Here is a 21,203-nt window from a genome sequence, read left to right on the forward strand (position 1 = left end):
TCAAACTTCACACAACAACTTCTAACGAAACACATTCTTAAGTCTTCAGGTAAGCTAAATACGAAATCGAAAAATGAATACTACTACAAACATACGAAGAGCAAAAAACCAAACTTGACAATATGTGATCTCAACTTCGTTGTTTGTCCAAACAGGAAGAATAAGATTATCACCTTTATCATGCATAGCTTGGACAACAGCTATGACATCCCTACTCACGTCGTCAGTGCCCAAGAGTAGGTGCAGGTTTATATAGAGGTCATTCATGCTTTGAACGTACTCTACAAAACCAACGAGTTGAGTTTCTATCACCCTCCGGAGGTAATGGGCATACTCAGCCATGATAAAGGCTAGCATTTGTCAAGCTATATTAAAAATACTAGAAGCCCTAAAGATCAAAACAACAACATAAGGTGTTATTAAGTCAAACAATAAGTGGGCTTTTTAGCTCCCCACTTCTATTGAATTTACTACGGATTATCTTGAACATTCCAAAGGAAGAAACATTAAAAATAAACTTACTACGATGCAAAAATGAACAAACGTTTTTCATGATTCTTTTGAATGAGTATCCTTTTTCAACCAGTAAAGAAATAAGATGGCAAGATTGAGCAACAAAAGTAGATTTGCTAGAACAAAGACGAGAAAATCTAAATAGTTGAGAGCAAATGACACCGTACTTAGCTAAAAGAGAAATGTTCGAAGAAATGTGAGGTGTACGGATGATTTTTAGATTGGCATATTCTAGTTCAAGGCGCTTATCATAGATATCTACTTCTAATCCCAAGGGAGTCTGAAAAATCTTAAGGTCTAAAAAAGCACAACAATCACTATTTGTGGTACAGTTAAGTTCAAAAAACTCCTTGGGATAAATTCCTCCGCCTAAAGAACTCGAATTCAAGGACATAAAATCTTGAAAAGAAGGAACGTCAGGGACAAAAAGATCATCTACAAAGCGTCTTACATTGCATAACTTGTGCAAAAATATTGGGCAAGTGTTAGCAAGGACAAGACGCTCCATAAAATCAAACTCATAAATAAAAAGATAGAAATTAGCAAGAAAAACAACACAATTGGTACCCATAGGGATACCAATTGTTTGCTTGAAAAGAGAGTCGCCGATGGTAATTGTCCAAAAGAAAATCTAACCAAGATATGATGTCAATGTCATCTACAATCCGGGTGAATCTCTTTCTTCCTTTGTCTACATCTACATTCTTATTTTTCAGCCATAAGAAGTCAAAGTTCAAGGCTGACTTTTCTACTAGCAATGCCTTGTACCTATCCTTCTCAAGCTTGTACGCAAAAACTTTTGAAACAAGAGACTTGACTCTAAATTTAAGGTCCTCCAAATTTAGCCTTGCAGTGCGCCTGCCTTCGTGCAGATAACGGGGCATCACCGTCGAGAGCTATGGTCTTAATAGTGGAGTCCTACGGGGCTTGCCTACGGCTTAACCACAATTGAGCTATTAGAAGCTTGACAGGAGCCGGTGTTCTTTTGGTGTTGAAAGACCCTCTCTTCTATTCCTTGCAATTAATGGTATTCGAGCCACAGATACACTAACTTGAGTGCTTTTCTAAAGGGGTGAAGAGGAATAGCAACTAGGGCTTAAAGTGCCAAATTACACCTAAAAAGTTTACACCTAAAAGTTGTTAGAATGGCTAACAATAGTAAAGAGAGTGAAATTAATGTTGATAACTTTGATTTTGCTAATGAGCAAGCTACTAATGATGCCCCTATGCTTGTTAACTACCTTGTTTCTAGGCTTCAACAAGCCATGGGCAATCCATCCCTCCAAAGTGAAGTGCAACGGCAGCTTCGTGCTCATGGGATTCTCCAAACTCCCCACCATGACGAGAGAGTACCTAGGAAGCCTCCTTGTGAGACTCCCAAAAGAGGCCTCTCTCCGATTTGGGAAGAAGAAGAGGATCCATACGAAAGGCTCAAAAATTTGCTTCTTGATGATGCATCTCCTTCCAAAGGAGAATTCAAGAGTCCCCACCGAAGGAACGAGAAAAAAGTGAGTCTCCTGCCACCTCGGCGGAGATGGCTCCACGAAGACGGCGGGCTAAACGCTCTCCATCACCTCCAAAACGGAGAAGACCATCACACACTTCTCCATACCATAATTCAAAGAGGGATGACAAAAAGCAAGAGAAGAAAAAGGAGAGAAAGAGGACACCCTCTTCTCCATCTTCTTCATCCTCTTCCTTTTATGAAAGTGATGGTGCAGACAAAGAAGATCAAGGCGAGAAAGAGGTCACCCTCTTCTCCATCTTCCTCAAATTCTTCATCCTCTGAAGAAAGTGATGGTGCAACTTTTGAACCATCAAAAAGAAGACGCCATAGGAAATCCTATGCCGCGTGGAAGAGGTCGTCCAAGCTCAAGAAGTTCAAAGAGGGAGGAAAGAGCATCTCTTTCCTTACCTACGATGGCACCTTTGGTGCTACGGACAAAGTCTTGGCCTTTATCCAACAATTCGATGCGGCGTTTGGAGATGAGGGCTTCACGGAGTCCTCTAAGCTCACACCATGTAGCTATGCACTTTCAAAAGTCCGCCAGGCAATGGTGGTCTAGCCTACGGGCCAATGGTGAAGCTCCACAAACATGGAAAGCTCTAAGAGCTTCCATCATGAAGCAGTTTTTGGCCACCAATGCCAAAGACAAAGTACTCACTGAATGGCGAAGCTTGAAGCTCTCTCCCTACGATCCATTCACAAATCTGTAGACAAGTTTTGGGATTTACATCTCAAAGCCACTGTCTTTCAAAAGATGGATTTTGGAGGCAAAAGCAACAATTTTGTGCGGGCTTAACTAAAGAAATGGCACAGTATGTCAACTCCCAAAGGCCACGCACCATATCGGCAGTTATACACCATACTATGGTGGCTTCTTGAATCAATTTCCAAACAGGGGCTAAGAGAAATTCTAAGCACACGGAAAACAAGGGTTCCAATGAGCCTAAGGGGAAGGACAATGTCTAAAAGTCTCGTAAGGGCAATTCCAACAAAGCTAAGGAGAAGGGATAACCGTTGTTTCAAGTGCGGCGAGCAAGGGCATGTGTACCACGCTTGTCCCCAAAAGAACACCCGCCATGAACCTCCTAGAGCTACCTTGGTCGAAATCCAAGAAGAAAAAGCTCACCACAAAGGATCTCCTCTATGCCATGCTTGGGGAAAGGTAAGAGAACATGATGCTTTTATTCTCTTTGACCCTGGTTCTACTCACAATTTTATATCCACAGAGTTCGCCACCAAGCTAAGCATACAAGCTTACGAGATGGGAGATGTCCTACCCGCAGATGGTGCTTTCAAGGGGCAAGAAGCTTCAGTCACTCCCTTAATCGGGAAATGGAGGCTCCATGTCCAAAGCTATGTGGACAAAGAGGACTTCCTTATCCCTCCTCTCAAGCATGAGGATGTAATCCTAGGGGCACCATGGTTTGATCACATGGCTGCCAATGTTAAATTCCCTGAAAGGAAAATCTACTTTAGGTTTAGGGAAAAAGATATGTACATAGATGCTAAGGACATGGGTAACACCATACCCATTGTACATACGCAAGCTTTCGATAAGTCAATAAAGAGCTCTATTTCCGTGTACATGATTTTTGTTAAAGATTCTCAAAATGAACTTGATGTTTTAGCAAAAGAAAATATACACACTAACAAGGATTTAGAGTTATCCAATTTTCTCAAGGGGTTTCAAGATGTCTTTATTGACGACATCCCTTGTGAACTACCTCCTAAACGAGGCAATGATGACCATGCAATTGAACTTCTTCTAGGAAGTTCACCGCCTAATAAACGTCCTTACAGAGTTTCTCAAGCTCAGCAAGAGGAGATTATGCGGCAAGTGCATGAGTTAGTTGAGAAGGGCATGGTTAGGCCTAGCTCATCTCCATTTTGCTCACCTGTGCTATTAGTGCAAAAGAAAGACGGCACATATCGTATGTGTGTCGACTATAGAGCACTAAATAGGATCACTATCAAGAATAGGTTTCTCGTTCCACGGGTAGAAGACCTATTTGATAAGCTACAAGGGTCCACCTACTTCAATAGGATTGACCTAAAAAGTGGCTATCATCAAATAAGGATAGTTAATCAAGACATTGTAAAGACCGCATTCCGCACTACGTTTGGTCTTTACGAATATATTGTCATGCCTTTTGACTTGACCAATACACCAGCCACATTCAACCGCTTGATGGAGAAGCTATTCAGGCCTCACCGAACCTTTACTGGAGTGTTCTTTGATGATATTATCATCTACTCTAATTCACTAGATAAACACAAGCAACATCTCAAGGTAATATTTCAAGTTCTAAGAGAGAATAAACTTTATGTTAATCGAAAGAAAAGTGAATTTTTCTTGCAAGAGATTCAATATTTAGGTCACATTATCTCTCAAGATGGCATCCAAATCCATCAACGTTAAGAGGTAATAAACGGATGGCCTAAACCAAGGAATCTTCATGAACTAAGAAGCTTTATAAGTATGTGTGCATACTATAGACGCTTCATAGAAAAGTTCTCACAAATTGCAGGACCACTACATGATCTAACAAAGAAAAAAGTTCGGTATACATGGTCTGCCAAGGAGAACAATGCTTTCAAAAAGCTTAAAGAAAAGCTTGTCTCTCAACCTGTGCTTACACTTCCATATCTCTCAAAGCCATTTGAGGTCCAATGTGACGCTTGTGGTGATTGCCTTGGAGCTGTTTTGCTCCAAGGACACGCCATAGCTTATGAAAGTCGAAGGCTCGACCCTGTTGAGCAAGCTCTAGGCATGTATGAAAAAGAACTCCTCGCATTTCTACATGCCTTAAGAGTCATGGAAGCACTATTTATTGGGGACTCCTTTCATTCTGCGAACGGATCACCAAAGTCTTAAGTACTTCATGACGCAGACCAAGCTCTCCGACAAACAAATGAGGTGGGCAAATTTTCTTTCGCAATTTCATTTTCATATTGCTCACATTGCTGGCAAACATAATCAAGTAGCCGATGCACTCTCAAGACGGCCGAGAGTGAATGTGGTTTCCATAGCAACTCACAATGATCTATCTTCTATGATAGATGAGTATGTTATTGATCCCGATTTTAGAGATGTGATTTCAGCCCTTGCACTAGGGATGAAAGAGGAACCATTTGCTCCAAATGCTAACGCCCAGAGGGGTGGCCGAAAAACACAAGAATTTGTACAATAGTTGCCCGTTGTACGGGTCGTCTGTACAACCCCGCCACATCAGCACTTTTAACGCAAATAGGGCTCCATGCTTTATTTTTAGTGGGTTAGGCCCCTCGGCCGGGTTCTATTAAGTTAAAAGAGGGGTAAGGGTTTAAAAACCTAACCCCTTTAAGCCTCTCGGCTAAGATGTGCAAGTTAGGCCATGCCACATCAAGCATGTGACAAAAAGACAGAGAACCGAGTCATCCTTGAAGCGAACACGCTTCTTGAATCTACTAGCCTCCTCGAAAGTTGATTTCCGACTTAGGTAGCTAGGGTATTCCTCTAGATTGCTCTTCTTTTGAGAGAGCTTTTTGCTCTTCAGCAACAAATTGACTTTCTATTCAAGAACGTCTTCAAACTTTTCTTGCGAGTACAATTTCAGCTTCTCTACACTCGGCTTTGCTTTTGTCTTTATGGCCAAGTGGACGGCGTCTCGCCATGATCCATCTAGAGTGAACCTCCTCAAAAGGGTGATCCTTCAGGTACTTTACATACTTCAGGTCTTTGGAGAACTTGAATATTCGTTTGGCACATGTATCAACTTGAAGTTGACATCGGTACTCCGTTCTGTCTCGGAAGGAGGCTTGCTCTTGTTGGAAACTCCATTAGTAGCCTCCGTTCCCTCACTAGGAATGAAGCGCTCTCCATCTTCCCAGAGTAGGGTTGTCGATGGAACACTTTCCTCTCTGTTGAATTCATTCCTAAAATCTATATGTGCTACAGGGAAAAGAATCAACTCCTCCGTAGGAGAAGAATCGTCCGGGCTCTGATACCACTGTAACAAGCTTGGACACTCCAAATGAGAAATCAACAGCAACACATGAGAAACTGCAACAACAGAACTAGAGAGAGAGAGAGAGAGAGAGAGAAGAAGAAGAGAGTTTTAACATCGTAGAAACTATCCCAAGAGACCTTAAAGATCTAGCTGACGAGGAGAGTTGAGAGAGAGAAATGAAATGAAATGTTATATTAGCGTCTTCAAAAGGCCAAAGTGACCTATGAGACCAGGAAGTTACAATGCGGTGTATCTGATATGAAGTTAGATTAACAAAATAAATTAAACTAGGGATAACAAGATATAAATACTGCGGAATCCTAAACTAAACGGATAGGTGTGAAAGGCGAAAGACGTGAAATGTGTGAATTGAGCTATACAATGTGTAGACAATTTGGGAGGGAAGTAGAGATCTATATTCATAGAGGTCCATCTTCATCTGCACTCTAGACGACGAAAAAGTATGGCTCGAATCCTTTGCTGTAGCCTCCTTCGAAACTGTGTAGCTCCTCTTCTCCATCGGGGTCGTCTAGATCTCCCTAGCTCCAATGCTCGATCTATGAGAATGCCAGTAGTGCGGATAGACCTCTCCACTGTTGGTTGCTCCTCTGTCTGTTCTTCTGGGTGTACAATATCTAGTGTAAAGAAATCTGTGATCTGTCTCTGGGGTTGTCTCTCTTCAGCTCTCCTCAGTAAAGGTTCTCTATGCCTGTGTAGCTGAAGTAGATATAGCCCAAGACATCTCTGATCCTCATAATTCATGACCCTAGATAGAGGCCCAAAACCTTCTCTGAATAGACAATGAAAACGGACTCGTATCTCATAGTACACTATGCAATGACATATGTAATGTACCTCTGTCTCTGGCTCTAGATGGCATAAGCTGCATATTCTGCTATCTACTGGTGTCCCTCTGAATCTGCCAGTCTCAATCTCGAGCTGATGTGAGGACGTGCGTATCTGGCCAATGGCACATCGCACACCATGAGAAAGATGCCTGTCCATATAGCTAGGTCGAATCACAAACCCATCCCCGTGAGGTGGAGAAAATGCTCTCTATAGAAAGCCATCTTTGTGCCCAACTCCTGTATCGGCTCTATCCATTCCTCCCAGAGCTGCACCAGCTCTAGTTAGTCTAGTCTCTGCCGCTCTTCTCAAGGAAAATCTCGGCCCAGTAAAGACTACCCCCAGGTAAGTGTATGCATCTGTATACTCCACAATCTCCTGACCATATTTGAAAGTAGGTATTGATCTCCTGACCCATTGCGGTGTGGTGTTAAACACCATAACCTTGGTTTTACCTAGGTTTACACACAATCCACTATCCTCTGCAAAACTGCGTAGTGCATCCAACTGTCGTTGCATACCTTCTGGTGAGTCAGATATCAGGACAATAACATCAGCATATAGCAACAATGGGATCCACGTCCCTGCCAACTGTGCACCTCTGTCACCCTCTCTGTCGATGTAATCAGACACCTCATCAACATACATACCAAATAGAGTAGGAGACAATGGACAGCCCTGTTTCACTTCAATAGTAGAGTGAACTAAATCAGATACCCCTTCTGGAGTGCGTACATGTCCCATCACTGATCTGTACAAAGCCATATCCCCCAAATCACCTCTATGGGCACCCCCATCTCCTGTAGTCTACGCATCAATCGAGCTCTTGGTACCATGTCAAATGCTTTATGAAAATCCACAAAGCTACAATAGATCCGTCTCCCATGTGCTCTGCCCTCCTCAATGATGGCCCTGAGTGTCAGAATATGATCAAGAGTGGAGAAACCCCTCTTGAAGCCGGCTTGACCCTTCGCTCGTACACCCTCGCCCTCTACCCAATTACTCAAGTGTTGCTCCAAGATAGATGCATACAACCGTGCCAATGTGTGTCCAACCATAATAGTGCGGTAGTTCCCAGGCTCTGTAGGGTCACCAGCCTTGAAGATGGGCACAATATTAGACAACCTCCAAGTCTCAGGTAATCCCTCACACATGGCACGTGTCACGTGACACATCCCAACACTATGTGTCCGTGGACAAGCTACACCACAGCAAGGTTTCCGTCAGTCAAGTCAAGTTAGATTAGCAGTGATCTCGCACTTTTGTGAGTCTATTCGTAGACCGTGCATGCCCAGTCACTTAGCTTAGATGCATATCCTCCGGTTGCACACAGCATGATCATCAGAATTCCCATCAGAATCCATTAGCATCAGTTAGGGGAATTTTCCAGTGCATTTAGCCTATTTTTTGTTATTTTCACTTATAATTTTTAAGTGACTTTCCAACAAAAGTAGGTAGGGCAATTTTGCTAAGTTAATATATAAGCAAACCCAAGTTAGCACTTTCTGGCAGAAGAGGCAGCAGGAGCTTCCCGCTCAACAGGCAATTTCTCAACAGTACCCCCCCTCAGCATCAGATCCATCGCCATCACCACCCCTCCCTTGGCGTTTTTCTCCCACAGCTTCCTAGATCCAGCATCGCCATCAACCACCATTGCCTGGCATTTTACCCACAGCAGATCAGCGTTTTTCTCATGACAATCATCAGCGATTTCAGCCATTGACTAACGCTAGCTTCAGTAGCACAGTTCAGCGTTTTTGGACCAGCCCTCTCAGCGTTTTTGATCAGCAGATTTCAGCCTTGAAGAAACGCAGGTTTCAGCAGACCAGTCGCAGTAGAACCACCCCAAGTTGGTTGCCGAAGTTTCCCCCATCTTTAGCCAAGAAAATGCAGCCAAAACAGTCATTTTCAGCCACCGAAACAGTCCCGAAAATCAGCGATTAGAAGATCCCAGATTTCAGCCATCAAGTAGTCGTCGTCATCATCGTCGTCGTCGTCGGCATAGTCCAAGTTGCATCAGTCCATTGCATAGGCATTGTACACCTTTGTGCAATCAAAGTAGACCACTCTCGCCGACGAGAGTGGGGCCTTCGGAGGAGGGTTTTACAACTCTCGGGTGTCGTATCTCTTCTCTCTCCTTCTCTCAGTCTCATTCACTTACACGCACAATATCCACTCACTTTGTTCGTGATCATAGTACTCTCCATAAGACGGAAAGCTCTCTCTTTCCCTAAGAACTAAAAGGAACCTTGAGCAATAAAGATCACTAATCTTGAGAAACTACAACATTCATTCCGCTGCACCTTACAGCACGATTAAACAACACTGCGAGAACCTCCATCAACATATCCCTGGCATGTATAAAGTGCTCCGCTACTAGACCGTCATGATCATATGCCTTCCCGGTCTTCATCCTGTCGATGGCCCTTTGTACCATCTCAAGTGTAAGAAAGTGCTCGTAGCTAGGCAAGGCTTGGTAGGGTCTGGAAGGGGTTCCTGTCCAGGAACCGTATATAATGATGTCGCATATTGGCCCCACACCTCAGGTGAAGTAATCACTGGGGGAGGGGAGTGCTCATGGAAGAGTCGCCATGCCTCTCCTGAGTCCCTACTCAAGAACATCTGATACAAGTCTCGCTCCATCTGAGCTAGGTAAGCTCGCTTCTTCCGTCGCACAAGGCGTCGGAAAGCAATCCTAGACTGTCTGTAAGTGATGACTCCTAAAAGAAGATCCCTCTGAAGCTGGGCTCTCATCTCTCTGCACTCCTCATCATACCAACTATTCTGGGGCATGCTCCCAGAATGTCATCTCTTGCCCGGCTGAGTGTGTGGGTATGCCACTGATGCAGCCGCATGCAGTGTCTCAGTCAGTAGAGTGGTGCACTCCTCCACTGAGAGGCATGTACCATTTGTGCCAGCTATGCCTTCCAATAGACGGTCCCAGATCTCCTCTGAATAAAGGAAATCAGTCTCTAGTGTAAATGTATAGCGGGTATGTGACCTGCCTCCTGATGTCTGGGTTGTGCACTCCTGCCTTCCAATAGACGGTCCCAGATCTCCTCTGAATAAAGGAAATCAGTCTCTAGTGTAAATGTATAGCGGGTATGTGACCTGCCTCCTGATGTCTGGGTTGTACTATACTAAAATTTAACGGATAGTGTCAAGAGAGCATGATCTACTGCTATGCCCACTGGCCTGGCTCCCACTGTGAAATCCTGAATGCAGGGGACAAAGCTCGGTTGTGTCATAACATAATCCACTGTACTGGCCCCATGTCTATGTGGAAAGCATGTGAAACCGGCTGCTCCAAGAAATCGTTGTAAGCCATTAAGTATGGCTAATCCATGTGTAATCGTCATTTCTATGAGGTATCTCCCATACTGAGAGAGAGAGAGAGAGAGAGAGAGAGAGAGAGAGAGAGAGAGAGAGTCGACACGAAGCAGCGGAGTTCCAGTTTTAGATGCACTTGCCCCAAAGTCCGATGCCCTTTCGGTACTTTCCTTATTACTTCGCAAAGTACAATAGCTCTACTCTGCTTTCACTGCAACTGGAATGCTAGAGAGAGCCCTCACTACATAAAGGAACCTAGCCTTGGAAAGCAATCTCACGAAAAGCTCTGCTTCCAAAAGCACTTTGCCCAAAAATTGGCGCTTCCAAGCTGCTTCCGTGTTTGGCGAAAATCCGTACAATTGCCACGTCAACAGGTCTGTGAATTACGAACGTCCGTACAACAATTCCATGAATTGTAAGCCAACTAGAGATTTGCAATTTTTAGGGTTTAGGCCCCTCGGCCACACTTGCCACACTTTTTAAGTTGGAAGGGTTAGGTTTAAAAACCCTAACCCTCTTGGCTGCCACATCACTAACTTGTCAGGGTAAGAATGTCCACTCTCTCCTACACTTTTTCGTAAGTATATTGATATGGTATCAGCCTATATTGAGAGAGAGAGAGAGAGAGAGAGAGAGAGAGAGAAATGAAATGAAATGAAATCAAATGTTATATTAACGTCTTAAAAAGGCCACATTGACCTATGAGACCAGAAAGTTACAATGTGGTGGATCTGATACAAGTCAGAGTAACAAGATGACAAAATAAAATACTATTGAATCCTAAACTGCTAGGTGTGAACTAAGCAGCTAGCTGGGATAGCTAGATCACAAGAGATCCAGCATCGGTAGTTGGTGGATCTCGTCAATCTCCTCCATGGTGACCGAGCGTCGTGCATGTCGGGCCAAAGTGATCCGAATGTGATCTGTCTCTGAGACTGGCTAGCCTCTCCTCTCATCAAGCTCTCTCTGTGTCTGCGCAGCTCGAGCAAAAACAAACCCAGGCATCTATGATCCTCATATCGCATGACTCTGGAGAGTGGTCCAAAGCCCTCTCTGAAAAAGCAATGGAAACGGCCTCGTATCTCGTAGTAGACGGGGCAGTGGCATGTGTAGTGCAACTCTGTCTCAGGCTCGATGTCACACAGGGGGCAGAGAGAGAGAGAGAGAGAGAGAGAGAGAGATGCACAGTTATCCGGCACTTGATACCCTTGTTGCCTCATGTGGATATATTGTTCTTATTGCTAACTCACCAAAGGCTACAGAGACCGCTGCATGCATTATGGAGCTGTGCATGAGGTAGAAATTTGTATTCTGAACCTTGGCAAGACCAAGGTGATGATATTGAACACTATGGCACATAGGATGAGGCCATATGGGCAACAAGTGGTTTGAGTACGTAGAGTCCTACAAATATCTTGAAGTCGATTTATCACAACCCTCTTTCTCTATGAGAGAGGCAGAGACTTCAAGACTAACACGGGTACAGATTTGAGGACCTGGTCCAGATGATCATAGTCAGTCTGGTCGAATGTCTCAATGATGGCTGAGGAGAGACAGCTAGTCATTATGATCTCCAAGATGATCAAACGTAAGGCTGCAGTGCCAAATGAGGTTGTTAGAGCCAAACTTGACCTACACCATTTGTGGTTAAGGCACTTACTTCATAAGTATCCCACGTACATTACTCGTGGGGCCTTCCAGGTCATCATATGCCAGATTGGCCGTCGAGTCATCTCAACAGCTAGCCATGGGAGGAGACTCTAGAAGTTGGTACACATGGTTTCAATCGCATGCCCTTGCAGAACTTGGATGCACCATCACTTGCATTCACAAGTCCAAAGCTCAACAGGATGTGTGTGTGGTGCCTTAAAGCACAATAGAAAGTTGATGATCATAACACAATCACTACAAAGACCGCAATGAAGGAACCAATCACATCAAGTTAATGTCCATGAGAGCCAATGGTTGACAGAGGACCTAGATCTAATAAAAAGCATACAAGTTTAGCTAAACAACAGCCTATTCATTCCTCTCCCTCCCACCTTTTAAGTTATCTCTATCATCAAATGTTTCTCTCTCTGTTTCTACCATCATATATCTCTTCACGAACTACAAGCCTCCCTACCTGAACTGTCTCGCCTTCTTTATCACAATAGAGATTCTATGGCATGATGTTGGGCCAACCTCCCAAAATGATAGAGAAAGGGATATAACTATGAAGTTGGAAGTAAACCAAAGTAGAACATTTACCTAGTGTGTTCAGAGAAAACGCAAAAATTATGGCAAACGTAATGACTCCCAAAAAATTTGATGTTGATGCTGCTGAAACTATATTGGTAGGGATCATGTTCCGACCAATATTCAAGAGGGACTCAACTGTGGAACTCTCGGAATCTGATGATGACCTGTAATTGCAAGACGAGTATACCCTCAGCAAGCAAAGCTTTCTTAAAAACTCCTATAGTTATTAGACTTGCATAAAGTGGGTTAAATTTCCATTCCAGAAATGAAATGAAAAAAACGTGATCGGAAGATTCAATTTCATTGGCTCTGAGAAAGCATCTCGACGTGCAAACGAATGGATCTTTGAAGAGTGTTGATAGATGCAGCCATGTTCAGTTTCCGAGGATGTGGAGTCCATACCTTTTAGAAAAATTTATTGCTTGCTTACGTGAAATTATAAGAAGTTGGCAAGCCAAACATTGTTGCAATTTTGCATATGAAGCTTTACGACAATAGACTATATATGCCAAAGGTTGTGGTTCAGGCACAGTTTAAACCATTATCTACATACACCAGACCACCATCAGCCTTGGTGTAGTTTGAGCTCAAGCTATCTTCCCTTCCTTCATATCCAACCATTTCAAAATTTACTCTAGAGCGAGTTAATGTACGCATGTTGTATGCAGCATTTTTGGTTAGCATTCCAGAAAGATGTTTCGTATGTTTCAGCACTCAATTCAAAACCTTCAATGCTCATTTAAGACTTTATGTCCCAAAAGCTCATGCAACATGCCAAGGAAGGAGCTGTTTTTAAGGTGGTTCCTTTTACTTGGTGCATGCAAAAGGATAGGATTAGAAACAAAAGAATGAGGACCTACGTTGAATTGTCACTGGAGCAGCCTATTATTCCACTGTCGTCAAAAGGGGCTCCTCTGCCTGGCCTAATGGCATAGACAAGACTTATACCCAGTCCAACAGCCAGTATCATAGAGAGAAGATAATAAGAGAGGGACCATCTTGTTATGCGTCCAGTTCTGCAAGAGAATAAAAGGGATTTAAGCTTTGCTTTAACAGCAGAAAACCTTGATAGAACTCACCCATCATTGGTATTCCTCAAACTGAAAACGCCACTCATTAATGCTAAGACTATCAATGGCAGCACAAGCTCCTCCAGTGCTTGAATCATAAGTTCTCCTGGATAGCCTACACGTGCGATTTTTGATCACCAAGGTGAAAACAAACATGAAAGCACATGCCAGTCCTAGACCAAAATTTTATCTATTTCTCTTGCTATAATTAAATGCTCAAAAATTCAGGCCCTCCCATCATTTATAACGCATTCTGCATACCTATTAATTCAATGGTCAAGCTTGAACAGTTAAGATTGTAGAGACCCCCACCAAGACCAATCCCCACAACCACTCCAAGCAAAGTCCACCATAACAGAGACTCCTTCTTGAAGAGCTTGCTTTGGATTTGTTGCAGCATACTGCTGTACTTTTACACCTTAGCACAAGAACACAACACAGAAGTAAGCAGGCATGCTGACCAATCACCCAAGTGAATGAACATAAGTAAATCATAGCTTCAAGATTAAACTGATTAACCCTTCCCTTCGTCTTGATAACACCTTCCAATACCTCTTGACTTCTCCAGAGTCCAGACCCTACCCTAGCCAATGCTGGGCATGCAAAAAAAAAACACACGTTCATGTTTTGGCGTGCATGCCACCACTACGGTTGCAGCTCTCATGTTTCATTGTTGTTTGTTACATGGCTTCTTCACAACACAATAGCAACCACAAAAACAATAATAGCCCAGTCCAATCAATACAACTTTGGGTGTCACAAAGTGATGACATGGCATGGCCTAAAGGACAGAGGCCGGACAAAAGGGGGCCTAATAGCAAAAGAGGCAAAAGAAATTCTACCATCTTACATAACCCAGCCGAGTGGCCCAGAAGGGGTTAGGCTTAAAAACCTAACACAAAAAGTGTTTCAACATATGGACACCGGCCGCAAGGCCTAAAACCCCTATAAAAATAAAGCAGCAACCCCAATTTGCGTAGAGCTACTGATCTGGCAGGCTGTACGGACGCTTGCGAATCGCGTTACTGACGTGGCACGCCATACGGATTTCCGCATTTTACGAAAGACCCAAGGGGCGCTAGCTTTCGTTAAACCTATTGGGATGCTAGAAGATCTCAAGATCAAGGTTCTTGGACACAAGGTAAGCCACACCGTCAGGGCCTCACTTTGGCAATTTAGCTCGAGAGCTTGCGAGAGAGAGGACATTGTACTTGTTGAAGCTTAATAATAAAGAAATACTGAGAAGGGGCGCCAATCTTTGGAGCCGGTGCATCTGGGCGCGGAATTCCGCCGTGCCATGCCTCTCTCTCTCTCTCTCTCTCTCTCTCTCTCTCTCTCTCTCTCTCTCTCTCTCTCTCTCTCAAGTGTGGTAGATTGGTTATGCCATTTCCCTCTTGAATAACAAGTCTTGAGTTCAACTCTCCTCGTCAGATAGATCTTTAAGGTCTCTTGCGATAGTTTCCTACGACGCTAAAATTCTCTTATTCTCGCGTATGTGTGTGAGTGTGTGTAAGAACTTAGAAAAGGAAAATGGTATAACCTTTCTATCACCCAAGTGTGGTAGATTGGTTATGCCATTTCCCACTTGAATAACAGGTCTTGAGTTCAACTCTCCTCGTCGGATAGATCTTTAAGGTCTCTTGGGATAGTTTCTTATGATGTTAAAATTCTCTTCTTCTCGGATGTGTGTGTGGGTGTGTGTGTGCGCTAATAAGAAGAGGAAAATGGAATAACCTTTCTATCACCCAAGTGTGGTAGATTGGTTAAGCCATTTCCCTCTTGAATAACAGGTCTTGAGTTCAACTCTCCTCGTCGGATAGATCTTTAAGGTCTCTTGGGATAGTTTCCTATGACGTTAAAGTTATCTTCTTCTCGGGTGTGTGTGTGTCTGTGTGCACGCTAATAAGAAGAGGAAAAATGGTATAACCTTTCTATCACAACCCAAGTGTGGTAGATTGGTTATGCCATTTACCTCTTGAATAAGAGGTCTTGAGTTCAACTCTCCTCGTCGGATAGATCTTTAAGGTCTCTTGGGATAGTTTCCTACGACATTAAAATTCTCTTCTTCTCGAGTGTGTGTAAGAAGAGGAAAATGGTATAACCTTCTTATCACCCAAGTGTGGTAGATTGGTTATGCCATTTCCCTCTTGAATAGCAGGCCTTGAGTTCAACTCTCCTCGTCTTTAAGGTCTCTTGGGATAGTTTTCTACAACGTTAAAACTCTCTTCTTCTTCCTCTCTCTCTCTCTCTCTCTCTCTCTCTCTCTCTCTCTCTCTCTCTCTCAGAAAAGGGACACGGCCCGAGGAGTGGGGAGAGGGGATGGGGCTCAAATGGATTTTTAGTGTAAAAAAGAGGGCGGGACGGCAAGTGGGAACGAGAAGCCCAAAAATGGGCGTCCCCTATGACTATGCTCTCTCTCTCTCTCTCTCTCTCTCTCTCTCTCTCTCTCTCTCTCTCTCTAAGTTCAACTCAGTTGTTTTCAGTTTCTCACGTGTGTTGCTCTCTGTCCAAGTCTATTACAAGTACTGCTACGATGTAAACACTGACCAGCCGAGTTGCTAGGTAGCCTTACTACTATCGCAAAATATCAGCCTTGATGCTGACTCTGCCTTGCGAGCAAGTGCTACCACCCAAATAGTCCTGTTGCAAAACATTCAGGGTGAAGATGAAAGGTATTTCTAATGGTTCCATGTCGATGGAAGTGGATGCAAGCTAAATGCAAATGCAGAAGAGGGTTAGGGATCCTTTCTCCAACTCCTTCGATATCTGCATTCGAGACATGCGAATCTTGGTACTCAAGATCTTCGTGTATCTGATGAGGATCTTTGTTCATGATGAAGAGGTTATGTCTTAAGGGTATCCAAGACATAGCGATGAAGATGGGAGCCTGCCTGATGCACGATGGACTAAGGGTGGGAATGGCTAATAATTCCGATGCAAGGCTGCAAGGCTTCTTTGAGGGGAAAAAAAAGAGGCTCCTTAGCATCTGGGTTCTTTCCTCAAGCTTGTGAAGCCGGAGCACATCCAGAGCTTTGATACCAATGTCACGTACAGTGGAAGGGTTCAAGGATTTTAACTCGGATATGGTATTTCGCACAAACACAAAGTTACTTTACTTCACTTGAAAGAGACTGAACTGAACACAATGAGAGAGAGAGAGAGAGAGAGAGAGAGAGAGAGAGAGAAATGAAATATTAACGTCTTCAAAAGGCCAAAATGACCTATGAGACCAAACTGTTACAAAATTGTGAATCTGATACCATGTCTGGGTACAAAAGGACTAGAAAAAAAAAACTACTACTACTAGAATCCATCCTCATCTGCACTCTGGATGTCGAGAGAGTATGGCTCGAATCCTTTGCTGTAGTCTCCGCCGATGTTGTGTAGCCCCTCTCCTCAATCGTGGCCGTCTGGATCTCCGTAGCTCCAATGCTCGGTCGATGAGAGTGACGGTAGTGGTCGAATGAGTGTGGGCCGAGCTCTGCAGTGATGGCTGCTCCTTTGGCTGTCCCATATCTAGTAAAAAGAAATCTGTAATTCGTCTTTGGGACTGTCTCTCTCTAGCTCTCCCCAGTAAAGTGTCTCTATATCTGTGTAACTCAAGTAGATATAGCCCAAGACATCTCTGATCCTCATAACTCATGACCCTAGAGAAAGGACCGAAACCCTCTCTGAATAAGCAGTGGAAACGGTCCCATATCTCATAGTACACTGTACAATGACATATGTAATGTAGCTCTGTCTTTGGCTCTAGCTGGCATAAGCGGCATATCCTGTTGTCTGGTGGTATCCCTTTGAATCTACCAATCCCAATCTCCAGCTGGTGGCATATCTGACCAATGGCACACCACAAACCATGAGACTATGTGTATCCATGTAGCTGGGTCGAATCACAAACCCATCTCTTGTGAGGTGGAGAAGATGCTCTCTATAGAAATCCATCTTCGTGCCCAACTCCTGTGGCGGCTCTATCCATGTCCTCCTGACGAATGAGTAGTAATCTCCACCCATGTAAGAGACATCGAGGGTGCCTGAAGAGAGTACGGGAAAGGGGGCAACCTGTCCATGGTGAAGCCATGCATCTAAAACCATGATGTCATCTGTGCATACCAACATGAAGTTTCCCCCTGAAGAGCTACTATCTGGAAGACTCAAGGGCCAGTCTAGCATATCTCTAGTAGTATCCCACAAGCTGTGCACAAAGGAGACTGATCTGGTAAGTGCCTCAATCTCCATAGGAATAGGAGGGGCAGCTAGCTCTGCTCGAATGATAGAGAGAGATGACACCACGTGTCGGGTCCCAACAACCCTCAAGGGCACCCTTGCTCTGTTGCCAGAGTAAGTACTTGCTTTGGTTACTTGCACAAATGTTGATCAAATGCTGATACAATGGCTAAATGCTGAATACCGAGTGTTAAATGTTGAAATTTGCAAAACACTAGGGCTGAATGCTGATGCAAAACGCTAGGCTGATCTGTTGCAAAAACACTGGGGCTGAATGCTGATGCAAAAATGATCGCTGATTTGCTGCAAAAATACAAGGGCTGATCTGATGCAAACGCTAGGGCTGATCTGATGCTGAATACTGAAAACGCTGGTGCTGAGGTGATGGTGTTGCGTGTACTTGTACTGCAAGTACTTGTTCTGCAGGTACTGTATTCTTTTGTTTTTAAATTGAAGGCCAAGTGACTCTTTTATAGGTCTTTTGCCATTTTCCTATCATGTCAAAGTCACTCATTAATGAATGACTTAAGTGATTGTTCATATGCCTATATGCTTAGGTGACTGTATTGTGCAACTGAGGGTATGCAGCTACGACCTGCCTAAACATGCACGTCCTTCTAGAGCCTCACAAAATGCCAAGCTAGATCCTAAGCTAACTAAGACGGATAATAAACTACAGCAGTAGCCTGTCCACATGGCTCAAGTGCAATGCGCACGTGACAGAAAGACCATGTTGTTGTCACATTAGGATTGAGAAACAAGGTGTTGACAGAGTGCCATAATCCACCTTTTGCTAGGCATAGAGGCATTGAGAGTACTTTGAAAGGGGTGGAAAAGTATTTCTATTGGCCTAAGCTCAGAAAGGATGTGGATGAGTTTGTACGCACTTGTTTGGTGTGTCAAAGGTCAAGTTTGACAAACAAATAACTAGGACGACTACAACCTTTACTTATTCCACACTGACCATGGTATAACAATGGATTTCATCTTCGATCTTCCTAGGACTCGGAGTGGGTATGATAGCATTTGGATAGTCGTCGACATGTTTAGCAAACAAGCTCACTTCATTCCGATAAAGAAGACAATGAAAGCCGATTACTTGGCCAAGCGATTTGTCTCACTGATTTTTTGATTACATGGGATGCCTGAATCGATAATGTCAGATAGAGATCCCCGATTTGCGAGCTTGTTTTGGAGAGCAATATGGGAGAATATAGGCACTTAGCTCAGATTCTCATCCTCATTTCATTCACGGACATGGGCAATCAGTGATAGCCAGCTAAGTGGTTTTGGACTTATTAAAGTCATCTCTCTCTGATCATAAGACTCAATTGGAGAAGTACTTGCCTTTAGTGGTGTTTGCTTACAACATGGTTCATATGTCTACGGGAAAGGCGCCATTTGAGATCGTTGAGGGTGTCAAAAAGGTTCCACCAATTCTGAGCACCAAGTACAAGCTTTATGAAGCAGTATACACAGGATCTAAACACTGCTTTTGCCAAGGGAAGGGAGAAGTCTCAAGCACCGCATAAGAAGGCAACGGACAAGCATCGACGTGACTTGCAGTGAAGGAAAATGATTGGGTGCTACTCAAGTTTCAAAAAGAACGCCTACGAAGCGGAAGAGGAAGGAGCGGCTCTTTCCAAAGTTTAGTATGCGATACTATGGGCCCTTTCAAGTAAAGGAAGCGATAAATGATGTATCCTTACTGAAGTGACTTGCCTTTAGTGGGAGAAGTACTTGCCTTTAGTAGTGTTTGCTTACAACATGGTTCATATGTCTACGGGAAAGGCGCCATTTGAGATCGTTGAGGGTGTCAAAAAGGTTCCACCAATTCTGAGCACCAAGTACTTCTCCCATTTGAGATCCTTACTCAATGGGAGAAGTACTTGCCTTTAGTGGTGTTTGCTTACAACATGGTTCATATGTCTACGGGAAAGGCGCCATTTGAGATCGTTGAGGGTGTCAAAAAGATTCCACCAATTCTGAGCACCAAGTACAAGCTTTATGAAGCAGTATACACAAGATCTAAACACTGCTTTTGCCAACGGAAGGGAGAAGTCTCAAGCACCGCATAAGAAGGCAATGGACAAGCATCGACGTGACTTGCAGTGAAGGAAAATGATTGGGTTCTACTCAAGTTTCAAAAAGAACGCCTACGAAGCGGAAGAGGAAGGAGCGGCTCTTTCCAAAGTTAAGTATCCTAGCTCCGACTATTCTGAAAGTTACGGATAAAACAAAAGGTTGAATCAGGTGCTCTGCGGACTGCACAAGAGGGGAGTCACTCCACTCATTTGTCACGGGTTACCTCAATAGGAGTAAAGTCACTGATTTCTTTCCAAATTTCAGGATACTGACAGGCTGATAGTGTTCTGCTGAATGACTTTATGAAAATATGTATGTACGAAATGGGAATTTCTAAAATGAATATGTTATATGTGCTCTCTCATGTGTATTGTTTGAGTACATGTCGGAAAGATGAGATGACTACACCATTTTGTCTAGTCACATGAGGGATTATGTGAATGTGATAGTAACGAGATTTGGTAGATCAAGACATTTGTGAAAAGCATAGTTATCGGGGAACGTCACCTTGTGGGCTGGGAAAGTTGAGCAACGTTCCGAAGGGGTTTCATGTCTTGGAATGGCTCGAAACGGCCAGACGTTCTGGACAGGCATTTGGTACCGGAACGGCTGCGAATGGGCAGATTTTCAGAATTTATGTGCTTTATCTTGTGAGGCTCCCCCTTATTAAATGCCCTTCCCCCCACCCCTTACCTTCACAATGCACACAAGCTTTCAAGGGCCAAAGCTCAAGCTCTACCCTCTTGAGTCTCGAGTCTTGACTCTCAAGCTCTAGCCTCATTATTCTAGACTCTAGACTCTAAAGTCTACAAGGCTCTCTCCCTCTCCCCCTCTCTCTCCGCATCCCTCCCCCCCTCAAGCTCTCAAGTCTATACGACACACGTTTGCCATAGTAAGGTTGAATGGTCTTCAAATCAACTTTTTTGTGAGTATTAGAGTCAAAGGACTCTGACACTACTATTATTCAATCACACAAGGCTTAAAATTGCATTTTTTAGATGTTTTGATCATAGTTACCGGGGAACGCGTTCCGCAGGCCCTAGAAGGCCAGAACGCCGTTCCCTCCCCCTCTGCCAAGCTGGAACGCCCCGGAACGTTTTGCCGTTCCGGGTGACCACTTGATACCCGAACGGCCGGCCGGAACGGCTCCAAAACAGCCTCGGAACGGCCCGGAACGGCCAACTCTCAAAAATGGGAAGAAATAGGCAGTTTTTTGCAAATTTGCAATGAACATTAGGTGTTTTTTTAGTGTGCAAGGACTCAAAAATTAAAATGCACCCCCTCACACCCATTCCCTTCTCAAGCATTATTTGGGTGTTTTTTATGCCTCCCGTTCCGCGCTGTTCCCGTTCCGGACCCCTGGTCGTTCCCCGTTCCGCGAGGGTCCCCGTCGCCGTT

At 43.9% G+C, this 21,203-nt stretch overlaps 1 protein-coding gene across 3 annotated transcripts in view; it reads right to left on the reverse strand.

The window, feature by feature from the left end:
* Window positions 1-21,203, reverse strand: part of LOC147449401 (uncharacterized) — a 61,693-nt gene that overhangs the window by 35,741 nt on the left and 4,749 nt on the right. For all 3 annotated transcript variants that reach the window (XM_086521843.1, XM_086521844.1, XM_086521845.1), the window contains exons 2-5: window positions 13,758-13,914; window positions 13,506-13,611; window positions 13,287-13,442; window positions 12,436-12,590 (exon numbers count right to left, since the gene is read on the reverse strand). In XM_086521843.1, the coding sequence (XP_086377969.1) occupies window positions 12,436-12,590; window positions 13,287-13,442; window positions 13,506-13,611; window positions 13,758-13,896 (556 nt within the window). In that variant the 5' untranslated portion in view covers window positions 13,897-13,914. The remainder of the gene's footprint in view (window positions 1-12,435; window positions 12,591-13,286; window positions 13,443-13,505; window positions 13,612-13,757; window positions 13,915-21,203) is intronic.

Source organism: Adiantum capillus-veneris, chromosome 10, assembly GCF_014529385.1.
Source record: "Adiantum capillus-veneris isolate H3 chromosome 10, ASM1452938v2, whole genome shotgun sequence".
In the NCBI taxonomy this organism is placed as follows: Eukaryota; Viridiplantae; Streptophyta; class Polypodiopsida; order Polypodiales; family Pteridaceae; genus Adiantum; species Adiantum capillus-veneris.